Here is a 15,390-nt window from a genome sequence, read left to right on the forward strand (position 1 = left end):
ACCTCATTTAAAAATAGAAAATAATACATTTGCTCAAGAATATACCCTCTCTCAACATAGTGAAATAAAACGGAAATTCTCATAGACTTTTAGCATAAAGAATATGTTTTCCTCAGACCAACTAATTTAAAATGAAAGAAGGAATTTGATGATTCAGAAATAAAAAAGACTGGGAGGCACGATGAAAAAAAGCATGTGCAGAATACCTTACCCCTGAAACTCTTGCCCGAACTGGGATGCAAAAACAGAAAGCATTTTCCCAAGGAGCCATTCTTTTGTTTTTAGTTTTTTTTTTTTTTAAGCAAACGAACCATATTGTATATATATTTTTTCGTCTAGATTAGGAGAGAAGTGAAATGTCATTGCTGCTAAAAACAAACAAAACCAAAAAAAGTAATTCCTCCCATTAGTAATAATAACTACTGCTCTCTGAAGTCAATGTTCCTGGATGTGCAGTGCATTACATTGCACCTAGGTTATCCTCAGGCCAAGCCATCAGGATTGAAGTTTAGAGAAAAGTGGCTCATTTGTGGAACATCTATGTCTCTTCCCTTTGCTAAGAAGGAATACCCTCTACTCTGTATTATTCTTTGCTTCCAACAAGAGAGGACCACACATCCTGGGTCCAAGGCTACCTCCCTCATCTATTTCAATCTTTTCAGTCAAGTCCTTTTCCTGCTTTCCTGCCATGTGCATCTGAATCTATACATTCAATTTTCCAGGTCATTTTTAGGTGGATCTGTTATCACAGCTTTTGATTTTACAGAGTGCAAAAGGGCATTCTGTTTTCAATTATACCCACCAGAATGGTTGCTCTTCATTCTACAATCCCTGGGAGACATCTCTCTGTGGTTTGGGGATTTAGAATTAGTGGAAGCAGCTGTGCATACAGTAACATTCACCTAGTTGCTATTGTCACTGTAATAACCACAGAAGTGAGCTGTGCCACATGTCACAGGAGCACATGGTCACAGCACAGAACGTGAGGACTCCTGGGGTGCATGCAGGAGCCCAGGGACAGCTTTATTAACCTTCTCCAAATATCTGATTTTTTTTGTTGGTTGCACTCAGAGATGCCTAAATGAAAATATTATGTCACATACTCCTCCAGAAATAGTTCTGATCCGCCAAATGGTACAGATGAGCAATAAACTTCTGACTAAACATTCCTCTATCCAGGGAGACCATGCAAATGTATTTGTCCCCCATAAGATTTTCCCAGGATTTAGAACTATTTTAGCCTTTATTATAAACATTAATTGGCATGTTATGGGAATGTAAAGAAAATCAGAGACTGTTTAAACAAGTACTCATAGATGTGTGTGTTTGTAGCTGAGTATACAGATACCACATATGAGAATTTAATCTGTATTGCTCCTTAATCTGGAAACACCTACGGATGGAGACCTAGCATTATCAATTATGCAGTAGTAAGTCACTGTCTCGGGTCCATGTAGACAAATGCAAGTCAAGTCAAAGGCAAGGGGAATGTTGAAAATTGACAAAATAGTTGCAAAAAACCGCATGATTTCTTCAATTAATTTTCCCTTCCACTTCACTGTTTCTTATTCTCTTTTTATTGTGGTCGGGGGAGGGGTTACATTGACTAGGAAGTTTCTATCTCCTTTGCTTTGATGAAAAAGGTGCATTCTACAGGTAAGCCTTTACAATAACTTTTCTTATAAATAGACATTTTCTCCTTCCTCTCTTTCAATTAACTACATTACAGGATCTTGACTATAGGTCACTATTTAGGGTGCCATGAGATTTAGTTCCATCCATTCAGGTGCTCATCAAATCATTTATTGATTACCTTATGCTGAGCATTTGTTAGGGATCAAATGATGATTCACAAACAGGCATTACTGATGATCAATAACTATCTTGCTGGCAATGGATTTTGTGCCTGTTTTTAGTTGTATGTTCGAGAAGCAGACAATCATTTATTTACATTCCAGGGAGCCCTGATAACATTTTATTAAGATATTTCATTCAGAGAGGGTTAGTTTTGCCTTTAATTCTAATGATCTCTTTTTCCATTGAAGAAAGAGTACTTTGAATCTGTCATCTCATTATAATGTTTTGCTGAAAGAAAAAAGTGTAAGAATTGCTAATTTAAAGAGAACACTGCTCTTAGGAAGTGTTCAATAGAGAGCAGATGTTATTGTCTGTGGCATCATGATATTCATTGTCTGAATTTATCAAAAATGGAATGTGGTATAAAGGCTAATCATCTTTTTCACATGGTAATTTACAATTATAATCTTATTTGAGGCTGGATGCTGTGGCTTATGGCTGTAACCCCAACACTTTGGGAGGCCAAGGCAGGCGAGTTGCTTGAGGTCAGGAGTTCGAGACTAGACTGGCCAACATAGTGAAACCCCGTCTCTTCAAAAAAAATACACACACACACACACACAAACACACACACACACAATATTAGGTGGGCATGGTGGTGCAGGCCTGTAATCCCAGTTACATGGGAGACTGAGGCATGAGAATTGCTTGAGCCTGGGAGGCACAGATTGCAGTGAACCGAGATTGTGCCACTGCACTCCAGCCTGGGCAAGAGAGCAAGAATCAGTCTCTCTCTCTCTCTCTTTATATATATATAGATATATTTTATATATCTATATATTATATATATAGATATATTTTATATATCTATATATTATATATAAAGATATATTTTATACATCTATATATTATATATATAATTTTACAACATTGTTTTGATGCTCAAATAAATTAGGGAAGAAGTAATAAAGCGTTAATAATACAGTGGTAGCAAATGAAAACCATTGACAAAGATCTTACATACACTCTCACCATCACATCCACCGACCTCAGCGGCACCAGTACCAACCTGGTTTGCTTTCACATTTCTTATTGTAGGTGCATTGTCCACACTCCTACCTAAGACCAGTCCTTTACTTGTGTAGGAGATAACAATCCTTTTCATCTATGTGAAACTATCTTTACTACACTTTCCTTGTTCTAGTTCCTGACATTTTATTTGCTCCTGTATTCAGTAAAGCTATTTGAAATGGTTTATATTCTCTGTGATCAGTGAGGTGTGTACTCTACCACCCCCTCCCCAAGCTGTGACTTTCATATTACTGAACTCAAAGTCAATCCTTAGTCCTCTTATTTATCCGGTGGTAGCATTTGCTGCAGCAGACATCTCTCTTCCTGGAAATATTTTTTCTCTCTCTTTCTTCTCTTTCTTCTTACCTCTCTCCAGGTCCTCCTCCTCCTCCCCCTCCCCTCCTCCTCCTTTTCCTACCTCATTGACGGCTCTTTCTGAATCTCTTTCTCTTTTTCCTGAACTCCTAATAGTGTATGTTCTAAGAGATTACTTCTTGGACTTCCTTATTTATTCCGTTTGTCACCTCATCCAATCTAATGGCATTAGACACTATCTACATGTTAACTACTTAGAAATGTATAACTATAACCTGGATCTCACTGCTGAATTCCAGGTTTCTTTGCCCCTCTGCTTCCTGATACCTATTACTTAGACATTAAATACACATCTCAAGCCAAACAAGCTCAAATCTGAGCCTCCAACCTTTCTCCCAAACCTTCTCCGGTTGGATCACAGCTAATGGCAATTCTAACCTTGCAGATGCCCCCAAATTTTATAGTCATTCTTGCTATGTCTCTTTCTCTCATACCCCACAGCGAGTCAGAATATCCTACTGCCTCTATATTCAAAATATATCGAGTCAAGCGTTTCTCATTGTTCTCACTGCTAACAACCAACTCCTTCCAGATTACTGTAAGACTTCCAATCAGTATCTCTGCTTCCACCCTTGCATTCTTTCCCTCTTTGCAGTTTATTTCAAATGAAGCTGCCAGTAACCCTTTCAAAACCCACATATGATTCTTTATTTCAGTTACAATGAAATCTAAGTCCTTGAAGTGGCCTCTAAACATGAAAAGATGTTTCTTCCTGTCCTCTGTTACCTCTCTAACTTCCAGTACAACTTTCCCTCATGTTCATGCCCCTCCAGTCACACTGGTCTCTTCATTGTGCCCCAGACACCCCAGACACGTTTCCATCTTAGCACCGCCTGATCTATCACTTAGGAATGTCTTATCCAGAGAGAGCTACCCTACTGAAGAATCCCTATCTTATTTGTCTTTTAAAAATAAAATTTGTATTTAAGAATAGTTTAAAATTTATAGTCAAATTGTGACAATAGTACAGAGTTCCCATATACCCGACATTCATTTTCTCCTATTATTAACATCTTAACATGAGTATAGTATGTTTGTCATAATGAATGAACCAGTAATGACAGAGTATAATTAACTAAAGCCCATACTTTATCCATATTTCTTTAGTTTTTACTTAAGTACCCTTTTTCAGGGTTTCATCCAGAATACCACATAACATTTAGTCACCATGTCCACTCCTGCTCCTCTTGGCTGTGACAATTCTCAGGACATTACATGTTTTTAATGACCTTGACAATTTAAAAATTTTTATATTTTGTATAATATACCTCTATTGGGATTTATCTGATGTTTTCTTATGATTTGATTTGTGTTACGACTTTTTGAGAGGAAGACCCACTGAGGTAAAGTGCCATTTTCATCATATCATATCAAGCCTATGCTTGACTAGCCATACAAGAAATACCAAAGAAAGGTCTTCAGGCTGAAAGTAAGTGACACCAGATGGTAATTCAAATCCACAAGAAGAAACAAAGAGTACCATTAAATGTAATTATGTAATTATAAAAGATGGTACAGCATGATTTATAGTCCTTTGGGTATATACCCAGTAATGGGATGGCTGGATCAAATGGTATTTCTAGTTCTAGATCCCTGAGGAATCGCCACACTGACTTCCACAATGGTTGAACTAGTTTACAGTCCCACCAACAGTGTAGAAGTGTTCCTATTTAATGATGGCCATTCTAACTGGTGTGAGATGGTATCTCACTGTGGTTTTGATTTGCATTTCTCTGATCGACACGTGCACACGTATGTTTATTGCGGCACTATTCACAATAGCAAAGAGTTGGAACCAACCCAAATGTCCAACAACGATAGACTGGATTAAGAAAATGTGGCACATATACACCATGGAATACTATGCAGCCATAAAAAATGATGAGTTCATGTCCTTTGTAGGGACATGGATGAAACTGGAAAACATCATTCTCAGTAAACTATCGCAAGGACAAAAAACCAAACACCGCATGTTCTCACTCATAGATGGGAATTGAACAATGAGAACTCATGGACACAGGAAGGGGAACATCACCCTCCGGGGACTGTTGTGGGGTTGGGGGAGTGGGGAGGGACAGCATTAGGAGATATACCTAATGCTAAATGATGAGTTAATGGGTGCAGGAAATCAACATGGCACATGGATACATATGTAACAAACCTGCACATTGTGCACATGTACCCTAAAACCTAAAGTATAATAAAAAAAAAAAGGCAAAAAAAACCCAAAAAACAAACAAACAAAAAAAAACAAACAAAAAAATAAAAAGATAAAAATAAAACAAAATAATAATTAGAACAATGTGTTTGTTGTTGGATTCATAGCATTAATAGATGTAAAATGTATAACGATAACACAAAAAAATGAAGAAAGGGAATAGAGCTAGAGCTAGGAGTGGTATTTCTATATGCCCCTGGAAACATGCTAGCATAAAAGTGGAGCTGATTGTGATAAGTTGTGGATGGTAAATCAAAAAGCCATCATTTTTTAAAATCTCTCAAAAAATAGTAAAAAATTATTCAAGGAGTTAAAATGTTAGTTTAGAAAGTATTCACTTAATGCAAAAGAAAGGATTATAGTAGGAATAGAGGGACAAAAAATTAGGAAATGTACAGGAAACAAAACATAAAATGGCGGATATAAATCCAACTGTATCAATATCATTGATATAAGGTGTTGTTTCATATGTTAGTAATCCAGTTTTATTTTGTTACATTTTGCATGCTGTCTTGGGATTTTCTCACCCTTTTAAATGATTTTCTTAAAAATTGCATGCATTAAGATATGTTCACTCTTTGTACTGTAAATTTCAATGAGTATGACAAATGCATATATTCACAATTATATTATCATACAGAATAGTTTCACCACCCTAAAACATTGCCTGTGATTCATATATTTACTCCTCTCTCACTCTCCAACTTTCAGGCATGTATTGATCTTTTAATTATCTCTATAGTCTTGCCTTTCTCAGGATGTTACATAATTGGAATTATATAGTATGTAAGTTTTACAAACTTTCTTCTTTCATTACAAAAATGTATTTAAGATTTCTTAGTCTTCTCATGGCTTGACAGGTCATTTCTTTTCAATCAGGAAGTAATGTTTCATTGTATGGATGTACCACAGTTTGTTTATCCATTCATATATTGAATGGCATTTGGGTTGCTTGCAGCTTTTGGTGTTATGAATAAAGCTACTATAATTATATCTGCAGGCTTTTTATGGACATATTTTTCAAGTCCATTTGGGAAATATCCGGGAGAATAATTGTGCAATCATGTGTTCAGACTATGTTAATCGTAAAAGCTACCAAACTGTCTTCCAAAGCAGTCACACTATTTTACATTCCCACCAGCAATGAACAAGAGATCCTCTTGCTCAACATTTTCACCAGAAACTGGTATTGTCATGAATTTTTTTTTTAGCTATTTTAATAGGTGTGGACTAGTACCTCATTATTACTTTAATTTGCATTTTCCTAATGGCAGTCGTGTTAAACATATTTTCATATGTTCATTTTCCATCTGTGTATTTTCTTTGGTAAAGTGTCTGTTCAGATCTTTGCCTATGTTTTAATTGGATTTTTAAAATTGTTATATGTGAAAAGTTCTTTGTATATTTTAGATGCAAATTCTTTATAAAATATATGTTTTACAAATATTTTCACACAGTCTGTGGCTTGCCTTTTCATTCATTTTTAATGATGTCTTTCACAGAACAAAAGTTAGAATAGAGCTGACCCGAAGAATACTTTTCATCAACTTAATCTAACTGACAATTATAGAATACTCCATCCAACAACAAAATACATATTTTTTCAAGCTCACAAGGAGCATTCACCAAGGTGGACCACATTCTGATCCATAAAACACACCCTGAACAAATTTGAAAGAATAAAAATCATGCAAAATATGCTAGAAATTAATAGCAATTAAACTAGAAATTATTAATGAAAGATAGAAAATAGTGAATTGTTTGGAGATTATACAACATACTTGTAAGGAATACATGGGGCAAAAAAGAAGTCTCAAGAGAAATCAAAGATATTTTGAACTAAATAAAAATAATGCAAGTTATAATTCCCTATTTTGTGTAATGCAGCAAAAGTATTTAGAAGAATATAGCACTGAATCCATGTGTTAGAAAAAATATATATACATCTATAATGTAAACTTCACCTTAGGAAATTGGAGAAAGAAGGCGAGTATAAACTTGAAGCAACCAGAAAAAAAAAGAGATAAAAACTATAGCAGACATCATTGAAGTTTAAAACAGGAAAACAATAGAGAAAATCAATAAGCTACAAACTGTGTTTTTGAAAAGATCAATAAAACTGATAAACCTCTAGCAAGTCTAACAAAAGAAGAAAAGAGAGAAGACAAAATTACTCATAGCCAAAATGAAATAGGGGCAAAACTGCTAATTCCATGGACATTAAAAGAATAATAAAGGAGTATTATGAACAACTTTCTACATACGAATTTGATAACTTGGATAAAATGGACTAATTTCTCGAAAGACACAAACTACAAAACTCACACAAGGAGAAATAGATAATGTTAATAGGCCTTGAGATATTGAATTAATATTTAATAACTTTCTAAATAATAATAGCGAGGCACCAAGCCCAGATGGCTTCACTACTGAATTGTAATACCTAAGGAAGAAATCATATTGATTGTCTACAATATTTTCCAAAAAAATAGAAACATAGGCAAAACTTATTAACTCATTTTATGGGGTCAGTATTACTCCATATTAAAGCCAATTAGACATTACAAGAATGGAAAACTACAGACCAATATCTCTCACGAAAATAGATGCAAAAATCCTCCAAAAGTATTAGCAAAATGAATCCAATCATGTATTAAAAAAAAAAAACACCCCAATCAGTAAAGATTTATCCCAGATAGGAAAAGTTGTTTCAACATTTGAAAATCAATGTAACCCATCACATCAACAGACTAAAAGGAAAATGCTATAGCCATAACAACAGATGCTGAAATAGCATTTAATAAAATCTAACACTCACTCATGATAAAAATTCTCAGCAAGCTAGGAAAATGGGGAACTTCCTTATTTTGGCAGAAAGTATCTATGTAAAACCCACAGCAAACATTATACTTCATGGTGGGAAACGGTATGCTTTCCTACTAAGAATAAGAACAAGGCAAGCACATTCTCTCTTACTACTCCTACAGCATTGTACCAAATGTCATAACTGGCAAAATAAGAAAAGAAAAGGTATATAAATATATATGGGAAAGAAATAAATCATCTGTCTTTGTCTACAGATGACATGGTTGTGTAAGTATAAAATCTAAAAGAATCAACAACTGAAAAGCCTCCTGGAATTGTCAACACAATACTGAAGAAGAACAAAAAAGAAGACTGACACTATCTGACTTCCAGGCTTACCATATATCTACAGTAATCAAGACAGCATAATGTTAGTGGAGGAATAGAAAAAAATAGACCAAGAGAACAGAATAGAGTGGCCCAGATAATACACCTAAACAAATATAGTCAACTAATCTTTGGCAAAGAAACAAAGGCAATTACTCAATGGAGAAAAGAGAATAGTTTCCAAAACTAGGTATTGTAAGATTTGGACGTCCATATGAAAATAAAAAGATTCTAGACAGAGACTTAATGTGCAAAATGCAAAACTATAAAACTCCTAGAAGATAACACGGGAGAAAATCTAGGTGACCTTGCTTTGTTGGTTTGTTCTTAGACACAACACCATAAGCGTGTTAGTTCACACTCAGCCTCCAGCAGTCTGACAAAATGACCATTTTGTTGATGTTAATTTATATCTCTAGCAACAGCTACTCCAGGTGAGTAAGTTTCTTCTGTAACTCTCTGCATTCACATCTCTCTCCATATTTCAGGGTGGCAGGTTTCCCTTTAACCTTACTTATCTGATGGGTCCAAGAGAAGTCACTGATTTTCAGTTCATTCAGCCTTTTTCTTGTAAGGATGAGGGTAATGACTTCCAAGTCCTTTACATGTCAGAGCTGAAACCAGAAGTCTCCTCACTTCTGATTTTTCACCCTGACACCCTCTTCTCATTGACGTCTGTCAATATTGCCCTATTTAAAATTGCTAAACCCTCAACTATTACATCTCTATTGCTCACTACATTGCTCTAGCTTGTCCCATAAAGCTGAGCCCCTTGGCCGCCCTTTGGCACCTACAGCCTGGGTGCCATGAAAGGCAGCAGGAAGCAGACAGATTCCTGGGTGGAAGGAGGTGGGTCCTCAGCGAGGCTCCACCTTCAGGCCATGGAGGGCCTGAAGGCTGGGGTCCAGGCTGCCAGTCCCCCGGACCGGAATGGGAACTTGTGGTGCCTTTTCTGGGCCCACCCATGGCTGCTCATAGACCAGTCGGCACACACTTCCTCCCGGGAAGGGGAGGAAGACAGCAAAAGCAATCACAACAAAAACAAACATTGACAAATGGGATCTAGTTAAACTAAAGAGCTTCTGCACAGTAAAAGCCCCAGCTCAACCAGAGCTGAGCAGATGTCGGGACAACTAGCTGCAGAATGGAGCTGCACACTCCAGGGGCTCCTCTCTGCCAAGAGCTGCAGACGTTGTGAGGACTGGCTGCAGAGAGGAGCTACCCTCTCTGCTGGGAGCTGAACACTTCAGGAGACACCCTGGCTGTGGAAAGGAGCTGCCACCTGCGAAAGACTGAGTTGTTCTATAGCTCAATAAAGCTCCTCTTCATCTTGCTTACCTTTCACTTGTCTGCAGAACTCATTCTTCCTGGTTGCAGGACAAAAATTCAGGACCTGCCAAATGGCGAGGCGAAAATTGCTGTAACACAACAGGGCTGAAACATGCCTCTTGCTCTGCATGTTGAGGGGGAAGAGAAGGAGAGAAGAGCTGCAGCCCTTCGGGGAGCCCAGACTTGGGACCTCCCCAAGCCAGGACTGTGATTACCTCTTTGGAGCCCTGTGGTTTCTGGCATCTCCAAGCTTCCAGGCACCACCACATTCCCTGGTGCCAGCTGGGGAAACTGCTTGCTATGGGCCTGGTCCAGCTGCAGCCCATGCCAGCACCTAGAGCTGCCCACCCTGTGGCAGCAGCTGGTGTGTCTGACTGCACAGTGTGGCCAGACCCGACGCTTGCTCACACATGTCTCGCCGCCACTCCACGCCTGACTCAGTCTCCCTTGGAGGCATGGGATCCAGGCTGGTAGCATGAGCTGAGCACAGCCTGCCAGGCTGAGGAGGCAGAATGAGCCCAGCAGGCTCAAGCAAAACTGGGGCAAAGGCATCACTGGCCACAGAGCTTTCTGGCTGGAAAGGCGACACCTCAAAGATCCTATAACAAAAGGAGAAAGAATGTGGGCCATATGTAAGAATATAACCCATCCTCCAAGTTTCTATAGCACACCACCTCTGCTATTAAAATAGTAGTGGCAATGGAACCCCTGCTCCTCAGTGATTCTCTTTCCCAAATTCTTTAAAAGTATCAGGCCGGAAGCAAAGGTGGGTATCAGAAGGAAGCAAGAGAAAATCTCAAGTCTGTCAGAGTGTGGCAGTAACCAAGTTTCCATTAGGTTTGCTAACCTCTTGAAAACAATGAGGTTTCTCTGTTTCAGCAGTCGGCCCATTGCTCCAGCATTTGAACCAGCAGATCTTCCTCACAACTGAGCAGCTTAATTTAGTAACCTCCTCAGTCAAAGAAGAAAGCTTTTAGAGAAAGTAAGATGCTATCCTGCATAAACAGTCAATCTAAATAAACTTTATTGTAAAATAAAACTAAATTTACCGACCCTACAGTCTGATGTTTAAGTATGCAGTCATCAACTTTGAGGATTCACTATTCTATTAATCTAGTATTCAACTGCAACAACAAAAGAGTATAGTTTCCTGTAATTTCACTCCTGCAAATCTTAAATTTTCCAAAAAAAAGAAAAAAGGAAAAAGAATGACAAGTATGCATAATGAAAAACTACTAATAAAATGACATTTTAACTCAAATGAACAGCTTTTGTTAAAATTGCAAAAAGTAAAAATACAATATTTTTATAGGGCATTTGATTTAGGACACAAGTTTCTGTTGCTGTAATAAAGCAATATGGTTTGGAATTTAAATTCTTTTTTAAAAATCATGTGGTTTAATTTCAGCTTATAGAATATAAAAAATGTATGAAGGTTACTCTGATTTTTTTACCAAGTTTAAAATAAAAATCCCTGAAACATTTAAAAGACACAGAAAATTTCATTAAGAGCCCACTGTATACTTAAAATGACACTTGATGTATTTGAAAATGAATTGAGGCTTGAGAGTTAGAGAAGTGAAAAACCATCCATAAATTATCTATAAATGTGGTAAAGCAAATGAATTCTCAGTCATTGATTATTTTTAGAATGTTCAACTCTGCAGTCTTACAGCCAACCAAGAAACAAAACACAGGAGCTTCCTAAAATATATCTATATATAAAATAGTTTTTTAAGATACAACTTTAGAACTGTTATTTTATACCTGGGGTCTCTCATCAAGGTATAAAATGCTTATGCTAATTCATATTGTATTTGGTACTGTATTTTTCTTTAAAAATTGCATGTATACTAAAAAATAGAGCTACAATTGCTTTTGCTTAATTATATGATCTTGGTGATTGATACACACAAAAGTATGAGTGAGTAAAATTCTCTACATTTATCATTCAGCAAGTTTAATCAATTAGTTCCTGGTTGACTAAATTTTCTAAATTCAATTGGAGTTTGATCTAAGTTAAGAGCACATGCATTCCATAGTTAGAAATGACTATAAAATTTATGTTCTTTAAATCTTCTAATTTTACAGTAAGAAAATTGCATCATATACAAAAATCAACTCAAAATGGATTAAACACTTAAATGTAGAGCCCAAAACTATAAAAACCCTGCAAGACAACCTAGGCAATAAAAACATTCTGGAGATAGGAATGGGCAAAGATTTCATGACGAAGGCAGCAAATGCAATCATAACAAAAGCAAAAATTGACAAATCGGATCTAGTTAAACTACAGAGCTTCTGCACAGTAAAATAAACTACTGACAGAATAAATAGACAACCTACAGAATGGGAGAAAATATTTCCAAACTATGCATCTGATAAAGGTCTGTTATCTAGCATCTATAAGGAACTTAAACAGATTTACAAGAAAAAAACAAATAACCCTATTAAAAAGTGGGCAAAGGACATGAACAGACACTTTTCAAAAGAAGACACACATGCAGCCAAAACACTTATGAAAACAAAGCTCTACATCACTGATCATTAGAGAAATGCAAATCAAAACCACAGTGAGATACCATCTCACACCAATCAGAATGGCAGTTATAAAAAAGTCAAAAACTAACAGGTGCTGGTGAGGTTGTGGAGAAAAATAAATGCTTATACACTGTTGGTGGGAATGTAGATTAGTTCAACCATCTGGAAAACAGTGTGGCAATTCCTCAAAGGCCCCAAAACAGAAATACCATTCGACCTAGCAGTCCCTTTACTGGGTATATATCCAAGGAATATAAATCATTCTGTCATAAAGACACATGCATGCATATGTTCACAGCAGCACTATTCATAATAGCAAAGACATGAAATCAACCTATATGCCCGTCAATGGTGGACTGAATAAAGAAAAGGTGGCACATAGACACCATGAAATACTACACAGCCATAAAGGGAATGAAATCATGTCCTTTGCAGGAACTTGAATGGAGCTAGAGGCCATTAACCTGAGCAAACTAACAGAGGAACAGAAAACCAAACAACTTCATGTTCTCACTTATAAGTGGGAGCTAAATGATGAGAACACATGGATACATGTAGTGGAACAATAGACCCTGGGGGGCCTACTGGAGGGTAGAGCACAGGAGGAGGGAAAGGATCAAGAAAACTAAGTAATGGATAGTAGGCTTAATAGCTGGGTGACAAAATCATCTGTACAATAAACCCTTGTGACATGAGCTTACCTATATAAGAAGACTCCACATGTGCCCCGGTCTTAAAAGTTAAAAAGAAAAAGAAAAAACATTGAAAAAATTGCACTCATGGAGGGACAGAGATTTTTACACCACCAAGCCAGAGCTACAATCCAGATGCCCACATCTCAATTCAGCTTTTATTTTGTAAACACAATTTAAGTTTTGGTTAAGATTATATTTTTATGTATTATATTCCTTTTTTTGTAACACTTATAAGTGAATGAGAGTGACTTATGGGTAGAAACCACCACTATCAAAATAAAAGCTGAAAGTAAAATTCCTTTCCCTCCTTTAAGAAGTTGGGTAACAGCAAGGAACATCCGTATCCCAATGCCAGGTATTTGAGCCATATACAAATTAACCACTTACTAGATTCTAGAACTTGATTTTGTTAAAGCACTAGTTAGAAATTCTGTTATATATAACTATTAGCCAACTTAACCAAGAGAGTGGTATTATACCAGATGAGTGATGAATAAGCATGTAATGTCATTTTATTGTTACTATTATTGGTTACAATCTATTCTTACTACTTTTTCTACTCCCCCCACATACTGTACGTGTATCATCATGTCACTCCATATTCAGAAATTTTCAAATCTCTTTTTAGCTTGTGGCACTGCATGATGCCAGCCATGTTTATAGTTATTCAGTTCCAATCTACTTCAAACCTCAGACGTGAAAAGATGACATTTCTTACACATGAAGATAAACAGGGCATTCCTTCTATCACTCCAGGGAATATGTTAGTTGAGTGCTATAATTTTTGCATTTTGCTGTTTATAATATTAATAGCTATGCAATAAGAAGTGTACTATTGAACTGTCAAGAATGATTTGTTACCAGATGTTAGCAGAATTTGCCAGCTGTCAAATTTTAATAATTTTTATTTGCCTAAAATGTGACACTTAACTTTCATGGTAAATCAAGACATATAGCAGGGCTTATTTGGTGTCACAGAAGCTAAGAAAGAGCTTGCACGAGGCTTGATGGTTTCAACACCTTGAATTGAGCATACACTTCGCACATGGCATTTTTAATATTTTTTTTCTGATAGACTGAAAAGTTGTGCTTTGCCTTATGCTTTTTATTCACTGAGCTTTGTGTAGAACTAGATAACTTACAGCTCTTCAATACTTACAAGCTGGATGCAACAATCAAAATATACTTTTAAATGTTAGTTTTATCATTTAAATTCATTTCATCTTATTTCCATTCTCTGATAATCTCAAGAGGTGCAAAGAGAGAAACTAATTATTTAAAATAAATAAATATCCTTTTCACAAGATGGCGCCAAAAGCAAAGAAGGAAGTTCCTGCCCCTCCTAAAGCCGATGCCAAAGCGAAGGCTTTAAAGGCCAAGAAGGCAGTGTTGAAAGGTGTCCACGGCCACAAAAAAAAAGAAGATCTGCACATCACCCACCTTCCGGAGGCCCAAGACACTGCGACTCTGGAGGCCACTCAAATATCCTTGGAAGAGCGCTCCCAGGAGAAACAAGCTTGACGCCTATGCTATCATGAAGTTTCTTCTGATCACTGAGTTGGCCATAAAGAAGATAGAAGACAACAATACACTTGTATTCACTGTGGATGTTGAAGCCAACAAGCACCAGATCAAACAGGCTGTGAAGAAGGTCTATGACATTGATGTGGCCAAGGTCAACACCCTGATTCGACCTGATGGAGAGAAGAAGGCATATGTTCGACTGGCTCCTGATTACGATGCTTTGGATGTTGCGAACAAAATTGGGATCATCTAAACTGAGTCCAGCTGGCTAATTCTAAATATATGTATATCTTTTCACCATATACATGCCTCTCTGTCAATTTCTGGTTGAGCTGGGAGGCCATACACAGGCACTGATGTAACAGGGACACTAGAGTTAGTGTCCTAGGAAAACCAGAACTCAGAACTTGCCTCCATGGTTGTGGGTAACAAGAAGCTTTACAAGAACCCCTTCTTTTGTCCCTGGAAGACGATGTGTGTGAAACCAATGCCCAGACTTTGAAGGGCATTAGCATCCATTTCATGGGAGTATGGGTTGGCTAGCTTTCGGATAGCATTTTGTCCTCACATACCCGTCTATTATGTCCAACTAGTCTGTCTGCTTCCCTTACCACTTGCCCAATAAGGGGCAAGGACTTCAGAGGAAAA

General features: G+C 37.1%; 1 protein-coding gene across 1 annotated transcript; it reads left to right on the top strand.

Moving 5' to 3' along the window:
- Window positions 1–14,523: 14,523 nt before the first annotated feature.
- On the top strand, window positions 14,524–15,103 carry LOC129471382 (large ribosomal subunit protein uL23-like). Its single transcript, XM_055259898.2, has one exon. It carries the CDS (start codon window positions 14,753–14,755, stop codon window positions 14,993–14,995), a length of 243 nt encoding a protein of 80 aa, XP_055115873.2. The 5' UTR covers window positions 14,524–14,752; the 3' UTR covers window positions 14,996–15,103.
- Window positions 15,104–15,390: the final 287 nt, after the last annotated feature.

The sequence above is a fragment of the Symphalangus syndactylus genome, chromosome 21 (assembly GCF_028878055.3).
Source record: "Symphalangus syndactylus isolate Jambi chromosome 21, NHGRI_mSymSyn1-v2.1_pri, whole genome shotgun sequence".
Taxonomy (NCBI): domain Eukaryota; kingdom Metazoa; phylum Chordata; class Mammalia; order Primates; family Hylobatidae; genus Symphalangus; species Symphalangus syndactylus.